The sequence below is a fragment of the Mirounga angustirostris genome, unplaced genomic scaffold (genome assembly GCF_029215605.1).
Source record: "Mirounga angustirostris isolate CCGP_5_RB_7025 unplaced genomic scaffold, mMirAng1.0.hap1 SCAF_14, whole genome shotgun sequence".
In the NCBI taxonomy this organism is placed as follows: domain Eukaryota; kingdom Metazoa; phylum Chordata; class Mammalia; order Carnivora; family Phocidae; genus Mirounga; species Mirounga angustirostris.
Window position 1 is genome coordinate 56010835 of NW_026991722.1, and position 24693 is coordinate 56035527.

The 24693-nt window shown below is 36.8% G+C and overlaps 1 protein-coding gene across 9 annotated transcripts in view; it reads left to right on the forward strand.

Moving 5' to 3' along the window:
• ARHGAP28 (Rho GTPase activating protein 28) overlaps positions 1-24693 on the forward strand; it is a 225329-nt gene that overhangs the window by 96750 nt on the left and 103886 nt on the right. For all 9 annotated transcript variants that reach the window (XM_064577897.1, XM_064577900.1, XM_064577901.1 and 6 more), the window contains one exon: positions 21381-21592. In XM_064577897.1, coding sequence (XP_064433967.1) covers positions 21381-21592 — 212 coding nt within the window. The remainder of the gene's footprint in view (positions 1-21380; positions 21593-24693) is intronic.

The following is a 24693-nucleotide window of genomic DNA, read 5'->3' on the forward strand; positions in this document are numbered from 1 at the left end:
CCCATGGTCAGGCACCCTCCCGCTGCTGTTTATCCTCCGGTATCTGCCCGCAGAATCACGGCTCTCTGCTTCGTACCTCAAAACCAACCTCCTGCGATATTCTGTTTGTAGAGATGCAGATCTTCTTACATCTCAGGCTGGTTTCGTGGGTGCTCAGAGTGGTCTGGTAAATATCCAGCTCAATTCTGTGGGCCAGTTGAAATAGGGTCCCCTACTCCTCTGCCATCTTCCCCCCCCCCGCTGGTATTCTTTTACTTGTTCCTCTTTACATGCTGTTTTTGTATTTACTCTGATTTTAAGAATTTTTGTCTTTATCATTGATTTAAACAATTTGATTATGGTGTGCCACCACAGTTTTCTGTGTGTTTCTTATGCTTTGAGTTTATTGAGCTTCTGGAATTGGTGACTTTAGGAAGTTTTCATCAAATTTGGACATTCTTTTGGGGTCTTTTAAAAAATATTCCGTTTTCTCTCAACATATCAGTTTTTCCCCTAGCTTCTTGAACATACAGGATAAAGTTATAGTAACTGTTTTAGTGTTCTTATCTATTAATTCTATCATCTCTGTCATTTCTAAGTCTGTTTGTATTGATTGAGTTTTCTCCTTTTGGCCATAGTCTCCTGCTTCTTTACTAGCCTGATAATTTTTTTAATGGTAATTAATGTGAATTTTACCTTGTTGGGGCTGGATATTTTTATATTTTTATAAATATTTTTGAATTTTTTCCTGGCACTTGACAACTGTTTGATCCTATTGTGTCTTGCTTTTAAAATTTGTTCGGTGTGACCAGATTAGCATTTAGTCTATGGAAGAGTTCTCCCTACTCTAGAGGTAAAATGCTTCTGAGTACTCTATCCAAGGTCCTGTAAACCATGAGCTTTTTAACTCCTATCTGCTGGGAACACAAACTATTGCTGACCTTCTGTGATTACTGGTCCTTTTCTCTGATGACTTCTAGCCTGGGGTAGTTTCCATATATGAAAACTGAAGACATGAGTGGAATCCTCTTGAGAATCTTGAGAGTACCAGGTACTCTCCAATACCCTTCTCTGTGAGCTTCATAGCTTCCTTGACTTCCAGCTCCATTTCCTAAACTCAAGAGAGACCAGCAGGCTCAGCTGCTTTCTCTGTTATTGAACCATGGCCTGGGAGCTCTCTCTAGGCTATAACCTGGGGCTATTGTAGGACTCTGTTCATTTTCTATTTTTTGTGATCACTGTTTTTAGTCTCCCATCACTTAATAATCTTCAGAATCTTTTAATAGTGTGTGTGTGTGTGTGTGTGTGTTTTATTTCAGGCAAGAGGTAAATCTGGTTCCTGCTACTTCATCTTGGTTGGAAGTCGACACAATTATTAGACCACCTGACATCTTCCTGTTGATCACAGAGGCTGTATTTATTATTACTCACTCCTTTTTAGCTGTGCGCCTCTTTTTATGCTATTTCTATTGATGTGTCTTCAAGTTCCACTAATTTTTTTCCAGTATCAAATTTGTTAACTCCACCCAGTGAATGTTTTGTTTCACATATTGTGTTTTTTATGTATAGAAATTTCATTGTATCTTCTGTTTCTTTCTGCATTACGTTCACAATTTAAGTCCTTAAGTATTTTGAGTATTTTCATTATAGCTCTTTTGACTTTTTTTCATGCCAATTTCATCATCTCTGTGTCTTTCTAGTGGCTGATTTTATTCTGGTTAGTCACTTTTTTCTTCTTTTTTCATATATCTATTAATTTTGCTTGGCTAGTCGAACTTGTGAATTTTAGGTTGTGGCTTGATAGATTTTGTTGTATTTCTTTAAAGATTGCACAGGTTTATTTTGGCAGACCACTGCTTGTGGATTTGGGGGGAAGTGAGTTCATTCTAGTGTCTAGTCTACTTCTCACTAGGGTAGTTTTAATCCTGCTAGTAAGACATGAGACTTCTAAGGTTTCTTCTGTATGTCCTGTGTTATTCTACCATGTCTCTTTACTCTGGCTAATGTGAAGTATGATACTTCATCATGGGTGAAAGCAGAAGTCCACCTGATACATTTCTAATATACACACCACTGTATATGCAGACATTGCTGGCCTTGTTTGAACTCTGGAAATTTTTTGTACTAAAACTTGCTGGTTCTTTGCCCAGGAGTTAATTTTTACCTACTCTTGTGAAGGTTCAACTTGTGTAGCCCTGCTAGGTGTTTAACCAAAGAGTCAAGGGAACCCCCATGCCAATTCCTGGAGCAGTTTCACTTCATAGATCCTGCCATTCTCGTACTCTAACAAGCAAATTCTGGCCGATTCAGCCTTTCTGAGCTTTGATCTGCTCTGTTACCTCTGTGAGACTGCTGCTCGGTTATCTTCAGGATCTCTTTCTCTGTGAAACTACCTCCCAGTAGATAGGCATATCCATTGGGAGGTCTCATTGCATCTGTTTGCTTTCTCCTGGCATCACAGTCCTGCATAGCCTGTTGTTAAAGTTTAAAAACAATTGCTTCCTTTCTTTGCCCAGTTTCCTAGTTGTTTACAGTAGAAGAGTAATTCTCAACTGTCTTGGTCTCTCATGATTGGAAATGGAAGCTCACTTTATGAATTTTTTTTTAAAGATTTTATTTATATTCAGAGAGAGAGAGAGAGCACATGCAAGGGGAACAGCAGACAGAGGGAGAAGCAGGCTCCCTGCTGAGCAAGGAGCCTGACGTGGGACTCGATCCCAGGACCCTGGGATTATGATCAGAACCAAAGGCAGACACTTAGACCGAGCCACCCAGGCGTCCCTCACTTTATGAATTTTTAATTACACATCTGCACACATGAATATATACAATATTTGTTTGGATTTTATTTGTCCTTATTAGAAATCTCAACAAGGGCTAGGTTTTTTGGTTTATTCTTCTATTTACAGTATTTGGTACCTTTTTTTTTTTTTAAGATTTTATTAGAGAGCAAGAGAGAGAATGAGGAGAGGGAGGGGCAGAGGGAGAGGGAGAAGCAGACTCCCCACTGAGCTGGGAGCCCCACCTGGGGATCAATCCCAAGACCCTGGGATCATGATATGAGCCAAAGGCAGACGCTTAACCGACTGAGCCACCCAGGTGTACCTACGGTATTTGGCACCTTGAGCCTCATACCTAGTACTAGTAGGTACTCAGTAAATATTTGTTAAATTATTCATCATCGTCATCATCATCATATTGTAGTCATTGTAGTCAGCAATACATTTTTATTCTTTTTACACATGCTTCTTATTTTCACCTCTAAATCACTCTGAGATTAAATTCTTGGATACTTTGCAGAAATCTTGTATTCTCTTTTCAGCTGCCAAGCCTAAATTTTGGCTGGCTGTTAAGAAAGGAGCTGAGTAGAGGAGGTATTTGAGTTTAATAGTCTGTGTATCTTCATGTGAATTCTAAGGCATTCACCTACAAATTACTTTTATGTCTTTCATGGGATTACCAATAAGTGCATAGATAAAAGTATGCTCAGAATTCCATCAGCCCAGGTTAAGAGGAACGCAGAATGGGTTTGAGAAGTTCTTTCCTTTGGGAGTGGCCACCTAAAATGGTTCTTAAGTCAGGAGGGGAGGGAATACTCCAAGCTTAGGGAAAGCATGAGCAGAGCCACTTAGTCCTTAATCTGTAGGATGTGTGGTTGAGGATACCATTGTCTTGAAGTCTCATTGCAACATCCAGGTAGAGATGTCCAGCAGGCTCTTGGATGAATCTGAGAGTAGTCAGGAATGGAGTTAAGGACTGGGAAGATACTAGTATATAGGTTAAAGCTAAACTCTGACATTGGAAAAGGTTTTTTGAAGGGGAGGGGTCTATATAGATTTAAATAGAGTATGAAGAACCTTGAGAGAGATACTAATATATAAGGATTGGTGGTTAAAGAGGATTCAGAAAGTAGGCAAAGAAGTATTGGTTGGAAAGGTTTGATGAGAATCAGGACAGAATGGTCTTGCTAGAAGACAGATTTGTGTTTCTCACAAATAAGTGGCACCAGAATTACTTAGGATAGGCATGGGGGGTGGTGTTTGTAAAAATACATATACTCAGGTCTCCCCCCAAATCTGAATTGAAATTTTGTGAGTAGGGCCCAATTATGTGCATTTTATAAAGTTCTCTAAAAAATTTTTCACAAAGTAAAATTATAAGCCACTGGACTAAAGTTTCAAGAAGGAAGAATCATCAACTCAATCAAATATAAAAGAAAAGTACTAGTCTAATTAGACTGTAAAAATATCCGTGGTATTTGGCCCCTTGAAGAATATTCCTGGATCCTGAATATTCTTGCTGCTGCAACTACTAGAGTCACATTTTGCCAGGTTTCTTCAAAACTTTTTAATATGTTAATATAATAAACATTCATTGAATGCATGAGTAAATCATCTTAAAATGAAGGATTTTGAATGTTTTTAATAACTATTTTGGTAGATAGAAGGAAAAATTTGAGGGAAGGAGGGAGAGGGGCAGGTACCATCTTTGAACCAGCTGATTATATGTTTTTTGAATTTGTTGATTATCATGTGGCACCCCTCAAAAGTGAAATGGTTCTAGCCTCCATGCCTTTGCAAAGTCTATCCTGTTCATTCAGTAAACGTTTTCTAAGGGTTTGCTCTGCAGCAGTCCTCTAATAAGTGTCTTTAATAAGTACATCTAGATATACTTCCAAGTACAACAGAACTTATGTATCCCTGTTTATTATGTTTAGAAGTGCAGAGGTGTAGGAGAGGCTCAGGAAGCTTTCACTTACCGTTGTCCTGGAGGTTTAACACTACAGATCTATTTTTTTTTCTATTATAATATATTTTTTTATGCCTTCTTTTGAGAAATACGTAGTGCTTCTTTTTTTTTCTGTCTAGGATAATAAAACCAATAAAATCTTTTGTGAAAGAGCATATTTCTCAAAAGGTTACTCAATAGCCATTACTAGTATTCACAACCTTTCCCACAATTAATAATTTTTCCTTAATGAATTAATCTATATCCACATTTACCAAAAATTTAAGAAAGCTGTTCTTTTGTTGTTGTTGTTAAAGATGTGATTTTAAAATTTTGGCTGAAGAGTGGCATTTTCCTAGAATAATTCTATAACAGACATAAATGGGAAACTGTGAGTCATTCAGTAAAATTCAAGGTCAATGAATATAGTTGTACATGTTGTTTATTGAATAAGAATACCAAAGGGTCAGGTGGGGCAGAGATTCAGCTTTGCTCCATTAGGCAAACCATATTTTTTCAGAGAGGATAGACTTTCTTGAACTCATACAATGGTTCTATATAGGCTAGCAGGAACCCTAGTAGAATTTTATAATCTACTGAAATACAGATATTCTGTTAAGCAGAATCTGGTACTTTTTGCTTTAAAGAAGGAGTTTTAGCATGGAAAATGAAAGCAAAAATGAAAACTTGCCCATTTACCAAAAACCAAAAAGTGTCAGCTTCTTTCTTAAATAAATGAAAGTAAATACAATTAAATGCAAGACCTAAGTCCTTTGTCTCATTTTTATTTCTTCTTTACACAAGCTCACCAGTTTTGTGCACAACAGAGTCTGAAGGGAATTACTGATTATCGTAATTAATCCCAGCCATTGGTAAAGAAAGAAGATAACATTACTGGAAAGGAGTGGATAAGAAGCCTTAGAAGAGGGAGAACTTCCTGGTTGGGTTATTCTTAGAAAGAAAAAGCCTTCTCTAAGATGATAGAAAAGAAATCATTCTGTTTCCCATGGCATGAACTACTGATCAGGGATCAGTTGAACTATTGATCAGTTGTCTTTTTGCTGTCAGAGGTTAGGTACTGAAGTACTAAAGCCATTCATCTTGAGTGTGGTAGAGCTTCAGAGGCATTGGCAACAAGAGCCCCCACCACATGAGGTGTCAACCATTATGAAATTGGTTATTTGATTCTCTTTTGTGGAACTTACAGCTCTTGTTTTTCCAAAGTTCACATTTAACATGGGCATTCAGGTTACTGGTCAGTGCCTTTCCCTGTCATTCTGTGAGTGGTACTTTGAGGACCTTAATTCTGACGTTGTTTTTATGGCATTTTTAGAGTATGTAAAGTGTTCTGACTGCTGGCTTTTAATGGTTTCCTAAAGGAATTTATCTGATGATGAACAATGTTATGACTAAATTGGAGAGGGTGAGGTAGAGAACCAATTGAAATTACCTTTAACTGGATGTTGATGATGATGATTACTAATAGCAACAATAATAAAAATGTGAATTTAGAATTTATTATTTTATTTTAACCTGGCTGTGATACTTGGGAAATGTCTCTACATGCTTCAAGGAAAATTGAGTAAAATGGAATTCAGCTTTTACTTCTTTTAATGGTTTTAAATAAAAGACATGAATTACTGACACTATTTTAAGAAATTCTAATATATTCTAATCTACCAACCAATGGATAAATTAAAAATGTGATTTATTTTTAATAGTGCTAATATATTCCTTGTAGATCAATGTAAACAGCAGTGTAGTTGTTTTTTTAATGTGTGGAATATGTATTTTATAGCCAATATATATGGTCTGTTGCGATTGCCAATTTTATTAACTGGCAAAATTTCAGATTTTTAGAGAATTTTGTGTTAATTTTTTTTTAAAAATCTTGTGGGGCACTTTTGCATCTAGCTCTCTTTGTTCTTTAGTGAAAATTTTGACTAATGACAGATTTTTCAACATATGATAAAAATAGGATCCACTTGATTACCATGTGCATTTTAAGAAATACATTAAGGGAAAAAAGACAATAGTCTCTAATGTAAAAGTATGAAGCTTTGCAGGGGTTAGTGAGACAGTAAAGAATATAAAATATAAATGGATTGGGAAACTGGTGACCAGAAGGAAAGAAACATGGAATTAGATATCAGGAGATTAAATTTGTAGTTATAATTCTCAGTAATTAGCATTATGTGCTCTGTGTGCTCTTGGATGAGTTACTTAATTTCTCTGAGCTTCATTTTTCTCATCTGTAAATTATGACTTATTTGGGCATTTCTCAAATTTCCTCTCAGCTCCCCAATTGAAACCAGTGTTTCATTGGAAACACTAGTTATGGCTTTCCAATTTAAAGCTGTTTGTATAGACGTTAGGAGCAACCATCTTAAAGTTAACCAATGAAAACAAATGGAACATAAAATCGTTATTGCTTAAGGGGACCCCATAGAACTAAAACCATCATGGAATAAGTCTGAGTGTGGAAAATGTATTGTGAAAGAAGAGAATCAAGGGATAATTTTTATCCAAATGGCCAACTCATTCCTGCCAGAATTTAATAAGTTGGGTTTATAGTTACCTTGGATTTTTACTGAATAGTTTAAAGTTGAGCTGATACTATTGCCCCATGAGGAAAAAGGCCAGAGGAAAACCTTAACAGGATGGACCACAGAGCTGTTTAAAACCCATGCACACGAGAATGACCATCCACATGAGATTGACTGTGGGGCTCCAAGCAGAGCTACCGCCTGATTATCCCTTTGATCTTGTTTGTGATTCTGTCCTGCTGTTGTTGAATTTTTTGAGCTGAAGAAGGACAACAGACAAAAGAATTGAAAAATAGTGCAAGGATGCAATAGAACAGCATTTTCATGTTTTGTGGCTGACCATTTAATGACTAGGTAATAACAGCAATAAATAGAGACCAGACATGTGGAGGAAAGGTTACATGGTTGCATTCCAGCAAATCATCACAGCACCAGAGAGGCAGACTTTCAGATGACACGAGATTGGGGGCTCATCTGGTCAGTTGCTTTGAAAGTCATGCATAGTAATACTGGCCACAGCAGGCCCTTCAAAACCACAGAATAAAAATATACACTGAAATTTGGTACTAACCGATCACTAATCAATAGAGAGAATGTGTAACTTAATTTTGAGCTTTAAAAAGACAATCTTCAAGAAATTTATCTAGATTTTTGGAGAAGACTGATTTTAGAAGCCCAAAATATATAAATCACCAAGACTCTTCTAATGACATAGATCACTGAATAAAGTGTAGAATTCTATTAAAGAGCAAGGGAAAGCTGCTTTTTGCTTACATTCTGTTTTATAGATTTTTTTTCCCTAGATATCTCCTAATTGAATAAAAAACATGAGCCTCTAAGCAATGATCAGGTGTCACCAAACTAGTTTTCCACTAATAATTTTAACATATCTTTGAGGATAATGTGATGAGTCACTTATGGGATTGACTGAGCTTCACCAAAATCAATATCTACATCAAACTCATAAACTGTATATTGGTTTTAAAATAGAACATAAAACGTTCATACTGGGTGATTTCCTTTGCCTTAAAAACAGACATTTAACCTGTCACCTGTTTAGAGGATTATTAGTCAAATGGGTAAAACTGTTTCCCATCTGTGACTATTATACTTTGCTTAAAACAGCCAGTAGCCTTTCATAGGAGTATCTTTCTATCCATGGCCCTTTTTGAAAATTTGATTTTTTTTTTTAATTTCTTAAAACTTATTTGAAATCCCAAAGTGTTTCTTTTTTAAAGATTTTTTTTTTTTTTAAGAGCAGTTTTAGGTTCAAAGCAAAATTGAGGGGAAGATCCAGAGACTTCCCATATACCTCCTGCACCACACATGCACAGCCTCCCCTATTATTAACATCCCCTACCAGAGTGGTACATTTGCTACATTGATGACTCTACACTGACCCATTGTAATCCACTGAAAGTCCATAGTTTACAGTAGAGTTCATTATTAGTATTGTGCATTCTATGGATTTGGACAAATGTGTACATCATTAAAGTATCATACAGAATATTTTCACTGCCCTAAATGTCCTCTATGCTCCATGTGTTTCATCCCTCCCAACACCCCCTCAACCCTTGACAGCCACTTTCTTTTTACTATCTCCATAATTTTGCCTTTTCCAGAATGTCATATTGTTGGAATCATATGGTATGTAGCTTTTTCAGATTGTTTTCTTTCACTTAGGAATATACATTGAAGGTTCCTCCGTGTCTTTTCATGATTTGATAGCTCATTTCTTTTTAGCACTGAGTAATATTCCATTATTTTGATGTACCATGTTTATCCATTCACCTACTAAGAGACATCTTCATTGCTTCCAAATTTTTGCAATTATGAATAAAGTTGCTATAAATATCCATGTGCAAGTTTTTGTGTAGACATGTTTTCAGCTTCTTTGGGTAAATACTAAGGAGAGTGATTGCTATATTGTATGGTTAAGAGTATGTGTAGTTTTATAAGAAATTGCCAAAGTGGGCGCCTGGGTGGCTCAGTTGGTTAAGCGACTGCCTTCGGCTCAGATCATGATCCTGGAGTCCCGGGATCGAGTCCCGCATCGGGCTCCCTGCTCAGCAGGGAGTCTGCTTCTCCCTCTGACCCTCCTTCCTCTCATGCTCTCTGCCTCTCATTCTCTCTCTCTCAAATAAATAAATAAAATCTAAAAAAAAAAAAAAAAAAGAAATTGCCAAAGTGCCTTCCAAAGTAACTATACTTTTTAGCATTCTCACCAGCAATGAATGAAAATTTTTCTTGCTCCATATCCTCACCAGTGTTTGGTGTTGTCAGTGTCAAATCACTTTTAATTATCAAAATTTTAAAAAGTAATTTTTTCTCATATTATTTTGTTATTGATGAACAATATAAAATCCACTCTTTTAAAATGTACAGTTAAAAGTATAAAGTATACAGTTCAGTGGTTCTAGTACAGTCACAAAATTGTGATACCATCACTACTAATTCCAGAGCATTTTCATCTTGCCAAAAAGAAACTCCGTACCCATTAGCAATCACTCTCTATTTCCTCCTTCCCTCAACCAACATAGGGGAAATTTAAGAAACATTATATGTTGATTTTGTCATGAGTATGTTTATATATACCCAAATAAGTGATGTATTCTAATTATGTGGTTTAGTGGCCTTTTCTTGGTAAAGCAGTAGACAGAACATGGCATAAATTACTTTCAAAATCAAATATGTGACGTTCAGTTTCTTTTATAGCTACAAATACAGAAAAACATGCTGTCCTTCCCCTACCCTCAAAAAAAGATTCTGTCATTTTTTCTTGCAGAAGAGCTTTTGTCTCATTTGAGTCTCCTTCTTTGTAAATTCCTGGGGTTCAGTGTTTAATGGTTGGATGTTGTTCTTTCCAGGTTGCAACTTTTCCCCTTCTTAGTCCAGTGCTTGTACTCACAGGTATACATGCATAAGAATTTAATTGCTGATAGGAATCTCAGTTAGTTAAAAAAATTTCCAGCTTTCAAAACCATTTCAAATATTCTCTGATGAGTAACTGAGATTTGTTTGCTATTTTAAGCCTCCACCTAATCTACAAACACATTTTTCTCTATTTTTTTTCTGCCAACAGAGAGGTTCAGGCAGACCTGTTTACCTTTTGATGGAATAGTTTCATTAGCTTTCTCCTTGTTCCCCAAAGAGGAGTGAGGCAGGCCAAGAGAGGAACAGAAAACCGGGATGGTAGGAGGAGAATGAAGGATGCCAGATGGTATTGAAAGACAGAGTCACTGAGCCTGAGAAAGAGAGTGGGAACCTGCTCTGTGTTCTTGCTTCTATTACTCTGAAACTATAGCCTCCCTTTATAACCCTTGCCTTTTAGGTGCTTTTTGCAAGACATCCAAGTTGAGCTTGTTTATAAGCATGTTAGAATCCAAAGATTTCTGAGAAGTCAGAGCTTAAAAACAAAGGGATTTGTCTTCTTTCTTACTTTATCTAAATGGCCTCCTGAGGGAGCTAAGAGGGCAAACAGCTGCATTACTGGGACTATGCCTGGGGTCTGTCCCACAGAGTGAACAATTTCACTTGCAAGAGCCTTGCAGCAAAGGCTCACTTGAGGTCAGGATCCAAGATGATTTCTCTAGATGACCATGCTGTGCTGCCATTGGCATCATTCAAAGACAGTGACAATGGAAAATTCAATCCTTCTTTCAGAAAGAGGAGGGGGAAATCTTTGATTTTGGTATATTCTTCCTAATACTCTTGGAATATATTTGATTTGAGAACAATGTGAATATATTCCCTGTATATTTAGCCAGGGATATTGTCAGCAGGAATGAAGTTTAACTCTATAGTATACCGATCAAGGCCAGACCGAGACATGGGATTAGGGCACATAATTCGTAGCTCTTTAAATTGAAGATCATTACATTAGACACAACTTCTTTTAGGAGGCAGACAGTGTATTCTTACTTGAATAATTCCCTTAGTGGAGTGGAGAAGGTGTCTAATCTCACCCTACTCCAAATGAGTTATTGAAGTATTCCTTCCAGTTATATCATTTGGGAGTCATTTGGGCTGCAAGTAACAATAACAACAACAAAGATTAGAGTTGTTTTTAAAATTAGGAGCTTGTCCTCACATTTCTAGAAGTCTAGAGATAGGCAGCATCTGATTTTATTTCTGAGACTCGATAATGGCAAGGCTGATCTCTGCAGTTTTCTTGGCTTTTCTCTCATCATTGCAAGATGGCTATTGAAGCATCAGTCATCTCGTCTACATTCCAAAAAGGGAGAAGGAGAAAGAGAAAATGATAGCACTTATTTCAGGAAAACAAAAGATCTCTCTGAAACACGGGGAAGAATTTTTCTGATGTGACTGGCCAGAACTGTGTCAGATGGCCCTTTGTGGCCTAAGGGAGTTGAGGAAACAAGGCTTGGGAATGGAGTTGGGTCAGAGAGGAGTTCTGATAAATGCAGTTTCATTTATCTCATTATATTTCTAGTGATATTTTAGTGCCCTGATGATATTTTAGCACCCACTATAGCCTTACTGTAAGTCTAGTTACAGGTGTGCTAAAAAATTAAATTATAGCAGTCAACACATTGGCTTACTATGTACCATGCATTTCACATATATTAACTCAATCCTTATAATAACCCCCAGACATGTATATGACTAATATTCCCGTTTTACAGATTAGGCAATGAAGGAACAGAGGTTCAGTAGCTTGCTCTGAAGGTCATAGATCCAGAAAGCGTTAGAGCCCACATTGAAACCTGCGCCAGCTGGCTTCATAGTTTTTCTTAAACTCACCACATTATATTTCTTCTATGGTATAAAGATATGTATAGCTATACACAGAAACACTAATACCCAAGGGGGCTTTTGAAATTAAGAAAGATTATTGTAGGGAAAGCATTTGGACAGGATTGAAAAGGTTTGAATTTATATTCTGGCTCCGCTGTCACTAGTCATTCATTTGGCAAATATTTCTGAGTTCTGTTACTGGCCAGATACTGTGTAAATGAGACAGACATGGTTCCTCTATATTCTACTGGGGAAAATCATTCCCAAAAAATGAAGTAAGTGAGTAGATAAAGTGTAAGTTGTTGATGGATGGGAAGAAGGAAATGCAGAAAGCTGAGATGATGGATAACTGGAGGAATGCTAATTTAGGATGGCTAGGAAAAGATCCCCCGAGGAGGTGACATTTACCTTGGGAGCTGAATGATGAGAAGCATCTTGGCATGGAAATAGTAGGAGAATGTTCCAGGCAGAAAAAGCAGTAAGAGAAAATTTCCTGAGGGAAGAAACAGCTTGGCTTTTTAGAGAAACTGAGAAAAGATTAGCATGCCTAGTGCTAATGCTGGGGAGAGTGATAGAAGGTGTGACTGCAGAAGCAGTTTGAGGACAGAACGTGCTGGGCCATGAAGTCCTAGAAGAGCATTTGCATTTTATTGTAATTGCAGTGGGAAATTATGTGTCTCCACTTTGCTGTCAGTAACTGTTTTCCTCATTATATAATGAGACATGAATTCTTGCTTTGGCTGCTTTATGGTGTTAATGTAAGGATCAAATGATGTAATGTGTATGGTAGTAAATTGATATCTATGAAATTCTTTACAAGAGACAGTAAGGGCCCATAGAATATTTCTTAGCAAGATCTATGTCTTTTTAAATATTCTATGGAATATACTCAGAACTGAACTTGGGTTAGACAGAACTAGCAGTTCATTAGCAAATACAATGTTAAAAGAAATCTGATACATTTACATTGTTCTGTGGGAGTTCTACTTTCAGTTAGGGCATAGACTACATGGTGGCTGACTCTTTACCACTGTAACAACTAGAGAATGAAGGATAAATGTAAACGTGATATGTTTTAAAAACTGGTGGAGAGCTCTGGACACACCATCTAAAGGAGATAAATCTCAGGGAGGGCAGAGCTCTTCCTAGGTGACAGAGCCCAGCTGTCATTTCCCTCCCTGGGCATATTTCTCACCCTGAGTCTTTGCACTTCTGGGCAGATGATCATACCTGCTTGGGTGGAGGGCCTCTGCTGGGGCAAGGAGATACCAGTACAGCTGTTAATGGCTGCCTACACTGGCACAGCAGATTGGAATCTGTTGAAGCCCCAAATGCAGGGACCTCCACACCTGATAATTCTCTCCCTTGAGATGTTTGCTGAGAGCCCAACAACATAGGAGGCTGGGGGTTAGGCTCTAAATCAGAGTTCTTAGTCCCATGGTGTTTAACCTAAAGCCCTCCTTAGTGGTGGGGGTGGGGGGCTGTAAACACACAGGGCATTTAAAGCATTTAGACCCAGAGGTAACATAAAACTGATTAAAGTTGCAATACAGCCCAGACCCAGCTCAACTCCTAATTGGAGTGAAGTGATCTGTGTCTTACTCTAATTTCTAGACAGAAGAAAAGGGAAATTACTATTAATTCCAGTTTCCTAGACTTCTTTTAAAAACAATGTCTGCCACACAACAAAAAGTTATGAGTTAGTAAAAGAAAGGGAAAATGTGACCTGTATCATACACAGTTGACTGGTATTTGATCACTATAGCAGGCATACTGATGGCACAGACTTTGGCATTAAGAGACAAGAACTTTTAAATAACAATGATAATTGTTAAAGGAATCAAAGGAAAAGTTGCATAAAATGGATAAAAGATGAATAATGTCAACAGAGAAATAGAATCTCTAAAAAACTAATTTGACATATGTCTTATGAAAAAATATCAGAATTGAAGCATTCATTGGATGGACTTAACAGCAGTCTAGATGTGTAGAAGAAAAGAAAAGTGAACTTGAAGACAGGGTAGTAGAAATTCAACTGAAGAACGAGAAAGAGTGGGGGAAAAAGCAAAGAAGACCATGAGGGACATTTGGGACAATATCAAATGGCTGACATTCATGTTATTGGAGTTCAAAGAGAAGAAGAGAGAGAGAATGGGACCAAAAAAAAAAAAAAAGAAGAAGAAAAAATGGGTAATAGTTCAAAATTGATGAAAGACATTGACCCACAGATTTAAGAAATTCCATAAACCTCAAGCAGAATAAAAACAAAACCACAAAATAGGCATTTCATAATTAAACTGCTAAAAACAAAAGAGAAAGAGAAAATTTATGAAAAGCATCTAGAAAAAAAAGACATTATATTTAGAAGAATCTCAATAAGAATTATAATGGACTTCTCATCAGATTCAAGAGTCCAGAAGACAATGGAATGACATCTATAAAAGGTCTTAAAAAACAATAAAAACTGCTAGCCTAGAATTCTTTGCCCAGTAAACAAATTCAGCAAACTGAAAAGAAATTAAAGATGTATTCAGAAAGAAATCTAAAGGAGTTTGTTGGCAGCAGATACACAGTACAACAAATGCTAAGGAAAAAAAGAGGAAATGCCAAATGAAGTTCTCAAAGCTGATTGCAAATGATCTGTTATGGGTACAGGGACATATGGGAAGAAATAAAAGAGCACCATAAAAGATAAATATAAAAGACTACTTATTTAATTTTTAAAAAGATTATTGACTATTTAAAAGTCCATTGACAGGTGGAGAGAGAGTTATACTACTGTGAGGTATTTATGTTGTTCTCAAGTTATAAAATACTAATTCAGGGTAGACAATAATAAGTTCTAAAGCTCCAGTAATCATTACTACATAATACAAATTATTTCTAGAAAGATAATGGAAGGGTAAATGGAATAATAAAATCTTTTTTTAATGCCACTTTGAATTTATGGGAATTACCATGCACTTAAAATCTAATTTGAAACCTAATGGTGTTTTCCCAACAAAAGTTGCTGTGTAATACAATTGCATTCTGTTTTTCATGTAATGTTTTCCTGGTATTGTGTTGGAATTAAAAAATACAAACAGTTTAAGAAGATTAAGCTCTATTTATCCTAATATGGTGAGGTATGAAGCTACAGATTAAGTCTCATCAAAGTGTTGGGTGAGCCTGAGGATCACAGTTATGTAATATTTTAAGACTGAAGGTCATGGCCTCTACTCCGGGTTGAAGGGGGAAATATTTGGATCCCTAACTAAAGAAGTGAGAACTCTTAAAAGTGCTTGTCCCAAAAATACTGTCTGACTTCTTTGCCAAAAAAAATAGTTGATCACTGCATTTATAGAATTCTTTGGGTGGATTATCTCAGAATGAACCAGTGTGTCACTCAGATGCTCATGACCCATATTGTGCATCTGTTTTCCTTGCCCCAACAGAAGGTTATGATGATCCCTTCTTTGAGATTCCACCAATGTAACCTTTACATGAGTAAGGAACTGTGTGCTGTAACTAAAATTATCATTATTAGCTCTAAATGTGTATGCTCCTTCTGTTCTTTTTTTTCTTTTAAAGATTTTATTTATTTGACAGAGAAAGAGACAGCAAGAGAGGGAATACAAGCAGGGGGAGTGGGAGAGGGAGAAGGAGGCTTCTGCCGAGCAGGGAGCCTGATGCGGGGCTCAATCCCAGGACCCTGGGATCATGACCTGAGCCGAAGGCAGACGCTTAACAACTGAGCCACCCAGGCACCCCTGCTCCTCCTGTTCTAAGATTCACTTATTATTTCTCAAATTTCCCATTTCTTCAAACTTTTTCAGTGCTTGGGTATATATCTGCATGTTTGCTTAATTTCTAAGGTAAGTTATGCTATTCCATGCAGTAGTTGAGGTGGTATTTCTCTATTGGCATGGAAAAAATATCTATGACATGTTTTTGCATGGGAAAACAAAACAGCTTATAGAAAAGTACTGATGTGATACAGATGGAGGAGAAGACCTTCAATTTCCACTTTATAAATTGTGTATTATTTAAATTTTATGCTTACAATACTGCATTATAGTTTTTAAAAACTTGATCCATGTATGCCATTAATACTGTAAATTTTTCAAAGTCAAGAATATTCATTTTGAAAGAAATAAACCCAATAAACATCCAGAAATAGGGAAAGTTTTGGGCATCTGTATATTTTTTTCTGAATATGGTATATGAAGGCTGTGTAAGCAGTGGCAGCTGATTGCAGCTTATAAGTAGATGTTTCTCTACTAGAGTATATGCTGTAGGACATGGCTACATTCCATAGCAGTCCACCGCTGCTGTGTATATTAAAATGAAACTGTCCTAAGTGAGTCATAATGCCACAGTTGGACATTGCTATGCCATTGCTTTGGTTGCCTCTTTCCATCTGGGAGTTCTTGTTTGGGGTGTAACAGCTCAGACTGCACATTAGTTAAGAGGTAGTCTCAGCCTTTTGGTTCAACTCTACCTGAACCCCAGGATAAGAAGGTATACTTGAAATTCTTTGAAAGAAGTTTCATACCCACTCCAAATTGGAAAATTAAAAAGAAAATAACGTAAGAGCAAGAACAGAAGATCATACTGCATAAAGTAGCTCAGTTATTCATGGTTGGGGACCGAAGTGTTCTTGTTAATCAAACATTGTTCCTAGGAAATACTGTATTTGTCAATCGTATGTCTTGGAACTCAAATATATTTTGAATTTATTGCAGTTTTATTGAGATATTTGACATATAACATTGGGTTAAATTTAAGATGCATGATATGCTGATTTGATACGTGTATATATTGCAAAATTATTACCACAACAATAAGATGCCTTAACACATCACTGCCTCACATAAAAATATTTTATTTTATTTTTATGCAAATCTTCAAAATTTCTCAGAATTCCAGCATTTTGGCATGTATGTCCTCTATTGTGTCTCTTGTTTTTTAAACTAACATTTGTTGGATATTTTTATGTTCTAAGTGCACACACATGCTAATTTATTTAGTCCTTGCAGCAACTCCATGAGAAAGTGCCCCATGAAGCTGCTGCATGCTCTGCTCAGTTGTGTGTCTTCAAGATTGGCAGTGGTCCTTTTGTGGCCCTCCTAGATAACAGGAGCCCACACTGCCCTCTTCTTTGGTTGTACCCTACCCTTAGTGGTGATCCAATTCTCCCTGAACTGACTATGGGTCTCTGTATTCCGGGTCAGTGCCCCCTTCCTCATCCTAATGTAGGGTCTTTCTATTTAATGTCACAGATTATTTCTTCACACTATCTCGTTATTTCAGCAGCCAACTTTTTAAAAATATATTTTTCAATTTTTTTTTTAAGTAGGCTCCATGCCCGGTGTGGAGCCCAGTGCAGGGCTCAAACTTGAGATCCTGAGATCAAGACCTGAGCTGAGATCAAGAGTCAGCTACTCAACTGATTGAGCCACCTAGCCCCCCAATTTTCTGTCATTTTTTAAAAATTCTGATAAAATAAATAAAATCTTAAATTCTGATAAAATACATGTAAGATAAAATTTACCATCTTAACCATTTTTTTTTAAAAGATTTTTTATTTATTTATTTGACAGAGAGAGAGATAGCGAGAGCAGGAACACAAGCAGGGGGAGTGGGAGAGGGAGAAGCGGGCTTCCTGCCGAGCAGGGAGCCCGATGTGGGACTCGATCCCAGGACCCTGGGATCATGACCTGAGCCGAAGGCAGACGCTTAATGACTGAGCCACCCAGGCGCCCCCATCTTAACCATTTTTTAAGCATGCAGCTCAGTGGTATCAAGTACATTCAGATTGTCGTAACCATCTCTACTACCTCTCTCCAGAACTCTTTTTCTCTCATAAAACTAAAACTCTATACTTATTAAACAAAAACTTCCCATTCCCTCATCCCCACAGAAACATGGGTGTAAGGTATCCATCACAGTGATTTGACATTTGTATATTTATAACATATACAAAAATGCTCACCATGATAAGTGTAGTCACTGTATGTCTCCATACATTATTACAATATTATTGACTATATTCCCCATGCTGTACTTTTCATCCCTGTGACTTATAACTGGAATTTTGTACCTTTTAATCCCCTTTACCTATTTCACCCATGGCCCTCTTCCCCTCCCCTCTGTCAACCACCAGTTCGTTCTCTGTATTTAAGAGTCTGGTTTTTTGTTAGTTGTTCATTTGTTTTGGTTTTTAGATTCCACATATAAGGGAAATCATATGGTATTTGTCTTTCTCTGACTTATTTCACTTAGCATAATACACTCTAGGTCCATTCATGTTGTTGGAAAGGCAAGACTTTATTCTTTTTAAGTCTGAATAATATTCCATATCACATGTGGGTGTATGTGTGTGTGTGTGTGTGTGTGTGTGACATTCTTTATCCATTCATCTATCAATGGACAGGTTGCTTCCACATCTTGGCTGTTATAAATAATGCTGCAATAAATGTAGGGGTGCACATATCTTTTCAAATTAGTGTTTTAATTTTCTTCAGGTAAATACCTAGAAGTAAAATTATTGGATTGTAGGGTATTCTTATTTGTAAATTTTTGAAGAGCCTTCATATTCTTTTTCTGTAGTGGCTTCACAAATGTATATTCTCACCAACAGTACACAGGGGTTCCCTTTTCTCCACATTCTTGCCAACACTTATTATTTCTTGTCTTTTTGATACTATTCTGACTGGTGTGAGGTGATATTGTGGTTTTGTTGCATTTCTCTGATGATTAATGATGTTGAGCATCTTTTTATGTGTCTTTTGACCACTTTGTATGTCTTTCTTGGAAAAGTATCTATTTAGTTCCTCTGCCCATTTTTATTTGGACTTTTTTTTTTTTTGGTGTTGAGTTTTATGAATTTTTTATATATTTTGGATATTAACCCCTTGTGTAGCCACACCCCAGGACACTCTAAGCCAAGGGTGGATGATGGTCTGGCAAGACTGAAGAAATGACCCAGAGACAGGGATCAAGATGTAGGTTTATGGGGGCAACTTAGAGGATGTCCAGCAGCAGCCAACTGGACAAAGCATCCACTTCTGGAATCTATTTGCAGTAAGCTTTTATAGTATAGCAACTAGCCTAGCAACTATCTGTAGCCCTTCCCTTCCTTGCACAGCCAGTGTTGGAAGGAGATCAAGTCCTGCCATCCAGACAGTCTTTGTTACAAGGGAGACACTCTGGGTTGGCCACCCCTGGAGTCCCTAACCTTGAGCACTGAACAACATGTCCTATCCATTCTGTTTGATGGGAATATAGAAGGAGGACAAGATCTCAAGATAGTGATTAACAGGGACATTCAGGTCATGCTTGCATAAACCAGCCTTCCAGTATGTACCATACACTCCTTACGAGATATGTCATTTGTAAATATCTTTACCCATTTAATAGGTTGCCTTTTTGTTTTGCTGTTTCCTTCACTGTCCAGAGCTTTTTAGTTTGATGGAGTGCCAGTTATTTATTTTTGTTTTTGTTGCCCTTGCCTGAGGAGCCACATCCAAAAAAATACTACTCAGACTGATGTCCAAGAGGTGACTGCCTGTGTTTTCTTTTACGAGTTTTATGGTATCAGGTCTTACATTTAAGTCTTTAATCCATTTTGAGTTTATTTTTGTGTCTTGGTATAGGAAGGTGGTTCAGTTTTATTCTTTTGCATGCACCTGTCCAGTTTTCCCAACACCATTTAATGAAGAGACTGTCTTTTCCCCATTGTATATTCTTGCCTCCTTTGTCATAGATTAATTGACCATATACGTGTGGTCTTAATTTCTGGGCTTTCTATTCTGTTCCATTGATCTATGTGTCTTGTGGCAGTACCATACTGTTTTGATTACTATAGCTTTGTAATATAGTTTGAAATCTGTGGTTGTGATACCTCCAACTTATCTTTCTCAAGATTGCTTTGTCTTCGGGTTCTTTTGTGGTTCCATTAAAGTTTTACGGTTATTTGTTTTAGTTTTGTGAAAAATACTAGTATTTTGATAGGGATTGCATTGAGTTTGTAGATTGCTTGGGTAGTATGGACATTTTAACTCTTAATTCTTCCAGTCCATGAGTATGGTGTATGTTTCCATTTATTTGTGTCATCTTTAACTTCTCTCATCAGTGTCTTAAGTTTCAAAGTACAGGTCTTTCACCTCCTTGGTTAAATTTATTTCTAGGTCGTTTATTCCTTTTGATGCAATTGTAAATAGGATTATTTTCTTAATTTCTCTTTCTGCTAGTTCATTATTAGTGTATAGAAACACTACAGGGTGCCTCTTTGGCTCGGTCGGTTAAGCGTCTGCCTTCAGCTCAGGTCATGATCTCAGGGTCCTGGGATCAAGCCCCACATCAGGGTACCTGCTCAGGGGGGAGTCTGCTTTTTCCTCTCCCTTGGCCTGTCTGCCCCTACTTGTGCGTGCTATCTCTCTCTCTCTCTCTCTGAAATAAATAAATAAAATCTTTTAAAAAGAAAAGAAACACTACAGATTTCAGTGTATTTATTTTGTATCTTGCAGTTTTATTGAATTCATGGATTGATTCTAATAGTTTTTGGTGGCATTTTTAAGGGTTTTCTATATGTAGTATCGTGTCATCTGCACATACGGACAGTTTTACTTCTTCCTTACATATTTGGAAGCCTCATATCTTTTTCTTACCCAATTGCTGTCACTAGGACTTCTAGTACTGTATTGAATAAAAGTGTGAGTGGACATCCTTATTTTTTCCTGATCTTAGAGGAAAAATTTTCAGCCTTTCACCATTGAGTATGATGTTAGCTGTGGCTTTGTCATATATGGCCTTTATTATGTTGAGATATGTTCCCTCTATACCCATTTTGTTAAGAGGTTTTATCGTGAATGGATATTGAATTTTTTAAAATGTTTTTTTTCTGCATCTTTTGAGATGATCATATGGTTTGCATCCTTTCTTTTGTTAATGTGATATATCATGTTGATTGATCTGCAGATATTGAGCCATCCTTGCATCCCTGGAATAAGTCCCACATGGTGGTGGTGGTGAATGATTCTTTTAATGTATTGTTGAATTCAGTTTGCTAATAGTTGAAGATTTTTGCATCTGTGTTCATTAGAGATACTGGCTTGAACTATATGTTTTGGCTAATACAGGTAACTTCATACTTTATGATTGTGTGAAAATTATAAAAAGTATTTTCAGGGTGATTCCTATGTAGCCACAAAGTCATTATGAATTATAGAGAATAAAAAAGAAGGGCCACCACTAAATGGAGATAATTCTCTTAGACCCCTCTATGTCACACTTAACTCCATTCTGCATTGATTTTAAACCTAAATTTTATTTTGTGATTTAAAACATAAAAGACTGATTTTTATTAACATATTATTCTTTCTGCAGAAAATCTATTCCTCGCTGCCGAAGAATTAACAGGATGCTCTCCAATGAATCTCTACATTCTTCTGCATTTAGCCGCTCCCACTCACAAGCCTCCATAGACAGCACCTCCATGGAGGATTTCTTGCGGGAAATAGAAAGCATTAAAGAGAACAGCATAGGCAGCATGGGAGGACAGGAAGAGCAGATACCAGCTGAGGTCAAACCTGTGGATGGTAAGGTGCTGGACCTTTCGTCCTGTGTGTTTTTCTTTGTATGCTCTCTCTTACTCTGTTTGCAGGTAGACATCATTCCAGTAGTAGTTTAACAAATGAAATCAGTACAATTTGGCATAGCAGCTACCAACTCTCACTGATTTATATTTACTGGACTGGCTTCTATACACAGTGATATGACCTAAGAAGGAGGGCTGTCAAAATCCAGATTGATTTCTTACATATCACTACTTAGGGATGCTGTGCAGATTATTGATTTGATTCATCATTTAGCAGACTGAGTATTCTAATTTTGATGGCTTTTACATTTGTATACTTGATTATTAATTCCAAAAAAAAAAAAAAAGATAGAGAAAGACAGAAAGAGAGAGGGGAAAAAAAAATGGAGTACAATTTTGGAGAAAAGAAAATTTGATTTTGAGGCATTTACTAATGTTAATGTACTTAGGGAATAGAATACCTTGTATTTCTCAAAATAAAAGCCCTGTCAAATATACTAATTTTCTGTGAAACTGAACAGAAAATTGAGAGCTAAAAGAAAAAAAAAGCTAATTTATTTACTCTTTTTAAAAAAATGTAAATTACTTTACCTTGGATTAAAATAGGTCATCTCCATTTGCTACCTATCAACAGGTAAATGCATAAGACATCCAAGAAAGACTGAAGGTAGTTTAGTAATAAATATCTACCTAAGAATGTTTTCATTAGGCAGTGATTAACCTGGCTAGGCTAGACAACTACCAAGATAGACTGAAACTTTAAAAAAGTTTTCATTCTTCATTCCTTATCCTATAAATCTATCCTTCTTAGGTCTGAAAAAAATAATAATTTAGATACACCACAATTAGTATATTTCACAAACCATTAGAAATAAAAAGTCTCACCACACATTGAATGAGAATCCATTCAAGGGAACCATCTCCATTAGTGAAGTGTATTCTTTTTTTTTTTTTTACTTCCAGAATTTTTATTGAAATTAATTGCATACAGATAATATATTTTAAAACTAAATAGAGTTCACATACTTATATTTAACATACGAATTTACTATGCAGTACCAATTATCTTTAGAAATTAAAATAACAGTCTGCTTGGAATTAACATTAGAGATATTATAATCCCCATTTCTGGACAGTTTTTTTTTTTTTTTTAATTTAAATTCAAAGAGCCAACATATAGTATATCATTAGTATCAGATGTAGAGTTCAGTAATTCATCAGTTGCGTCTAACACCCAGTGCTGAACACATCACCAGCGCTCCTTAATGCCATTCACACAATTACCCTGTCTCGGGGAGACAAATAATCAGAGACTCTTTGCTATAGGAAACAAATTGAGGGTTGGTGGAGGGGCAGTGGGTAGTGAAGTATATTCTTATTCCTTTAACTTACACCCTTACTTTTTGCCTTTTCAGATCCAGAAAGATAGAAAGATATGTGAAGGAAAATGCCTGTTATTCTTCATCCCCTTTTCTTACTTGGTAGCTATCTATCTGTATTAAAAAACAGGAATTCATACTGATAACCTTCCATTCCAATTCACCACGACAAGGTTTGCTGTTGCCGTCTTTTTTTTTTTTCTGTATTTATAACTCTCTTCTCTAATAATGAGAGACCTGGCTTTTACTATCCTTTGCTTAAGCCTAGAGTACACAGAAAATGTTTTCAGATTTGTAACCTAAACTTCTACAGAAAGCATAGCTACTAACTAGAGTTTAATATTTAATTACAGATTTTTTTCCTTTGAACGATATGCACAGAACTTTAAGTGTACAACTCAGTGAGGTTTGACAAATGCTAACTTTATAACCTCACAGTAATCAAGAGAGAGAACATTTTAGTCAACTCAGAAAACGTAACTCAGGGGCGCCTGGGTGGCTCAGTCATTAAGCATCTGCCTTCGGCTCAGGTCATGATCCCAGGGTCCTGGGATCGAGCCCCACATCGGGCTCCCTGCTCGGCGGGAAGCCTGCTTATCTCTCTCCCACTCCCCCTGCTTGTGTTCCCTCTCTCACTGTGTCTCTCTCTCTGTTAAATAAATAAAATCTTTAAAAAAAAGAAAACGTAACTCAGAAAACGTTTTCAAGCTTTTTCCCCGTCTTGTCACTTCCATGACTTGCTGTCTGTGGCCAAAAGCAACCATGGTTCTGATGTTCTGTGTCATAGATTAGTTCTGGGTTTAGCTTCTTTCACTGAACATAGTATTTTTGGGATTCATCTGGTATTTCAGTAGTTTCTCTCCTTTTATTATTGGGTAGTTTGTATTAGTTTACTAAGGCTGCTGTAATGAAGTACCCCAAAACCCAGTGGCTTAAGATAGCAGAAATTTATTTTCTCACAGTTGAGACTAGAAGTCAAGGTGTCAGCAACCTCTCTGAAGATGTGGGGCACAGTCTGTTCTCTGCGCTTCTCTTTAGCTTTCGCCTTAGCTTCTGGTGTTGCCCGCAATTTTTGTTGTTCCTTGACCTGTAGACAACACATGCCATTCTCTGCCTCTATAGTCCCAGAGCCTACTCCCTATATTTTTGTCTTTCTCCTCCTCTTTTTATAAAGACACCCCTTATGTTGGATTAAAGGCCCACTCTACTCCACTATGACCTCATCTCAGTTTACATCTTAATTACCTCTGCTAAAACCTTGTTTCGAGATAAGGTTACATTCATAGGTATTGGTGGTTAAGACTTCACTCTATGTTCTTGGGGGGCCCAGTTCAACCTGTAATAGCAGAATTCCATTGTGTGAATATGCCACAATTTGTTTATCCATTTAACTGTTAATGGACTTGAAGGTTGTTTGCAGTTTGGGCTATTATGAATAAGGCTTCTGTGAACAATCTTGTGAAAGTCTGGAGATACGTTTTTATTTCTCTTCGATATATATATTTTTTTCATAGAATATGCTAAACTACAGAAGAAACTGCCAGCTTTTTTCCAAAGGAATTGTACCATTTTACACTCCCTCCACCAGTATCTGACAGACAAATCTGTTGTTTCACATACTTGCAATATTTGATGATATTAGACTTGTTAATGTGAATGATTCTAGTGGATATGTGGAGGTATTTCATAGTGGCTGTCGTTACATTTCACCGATGACTAATGA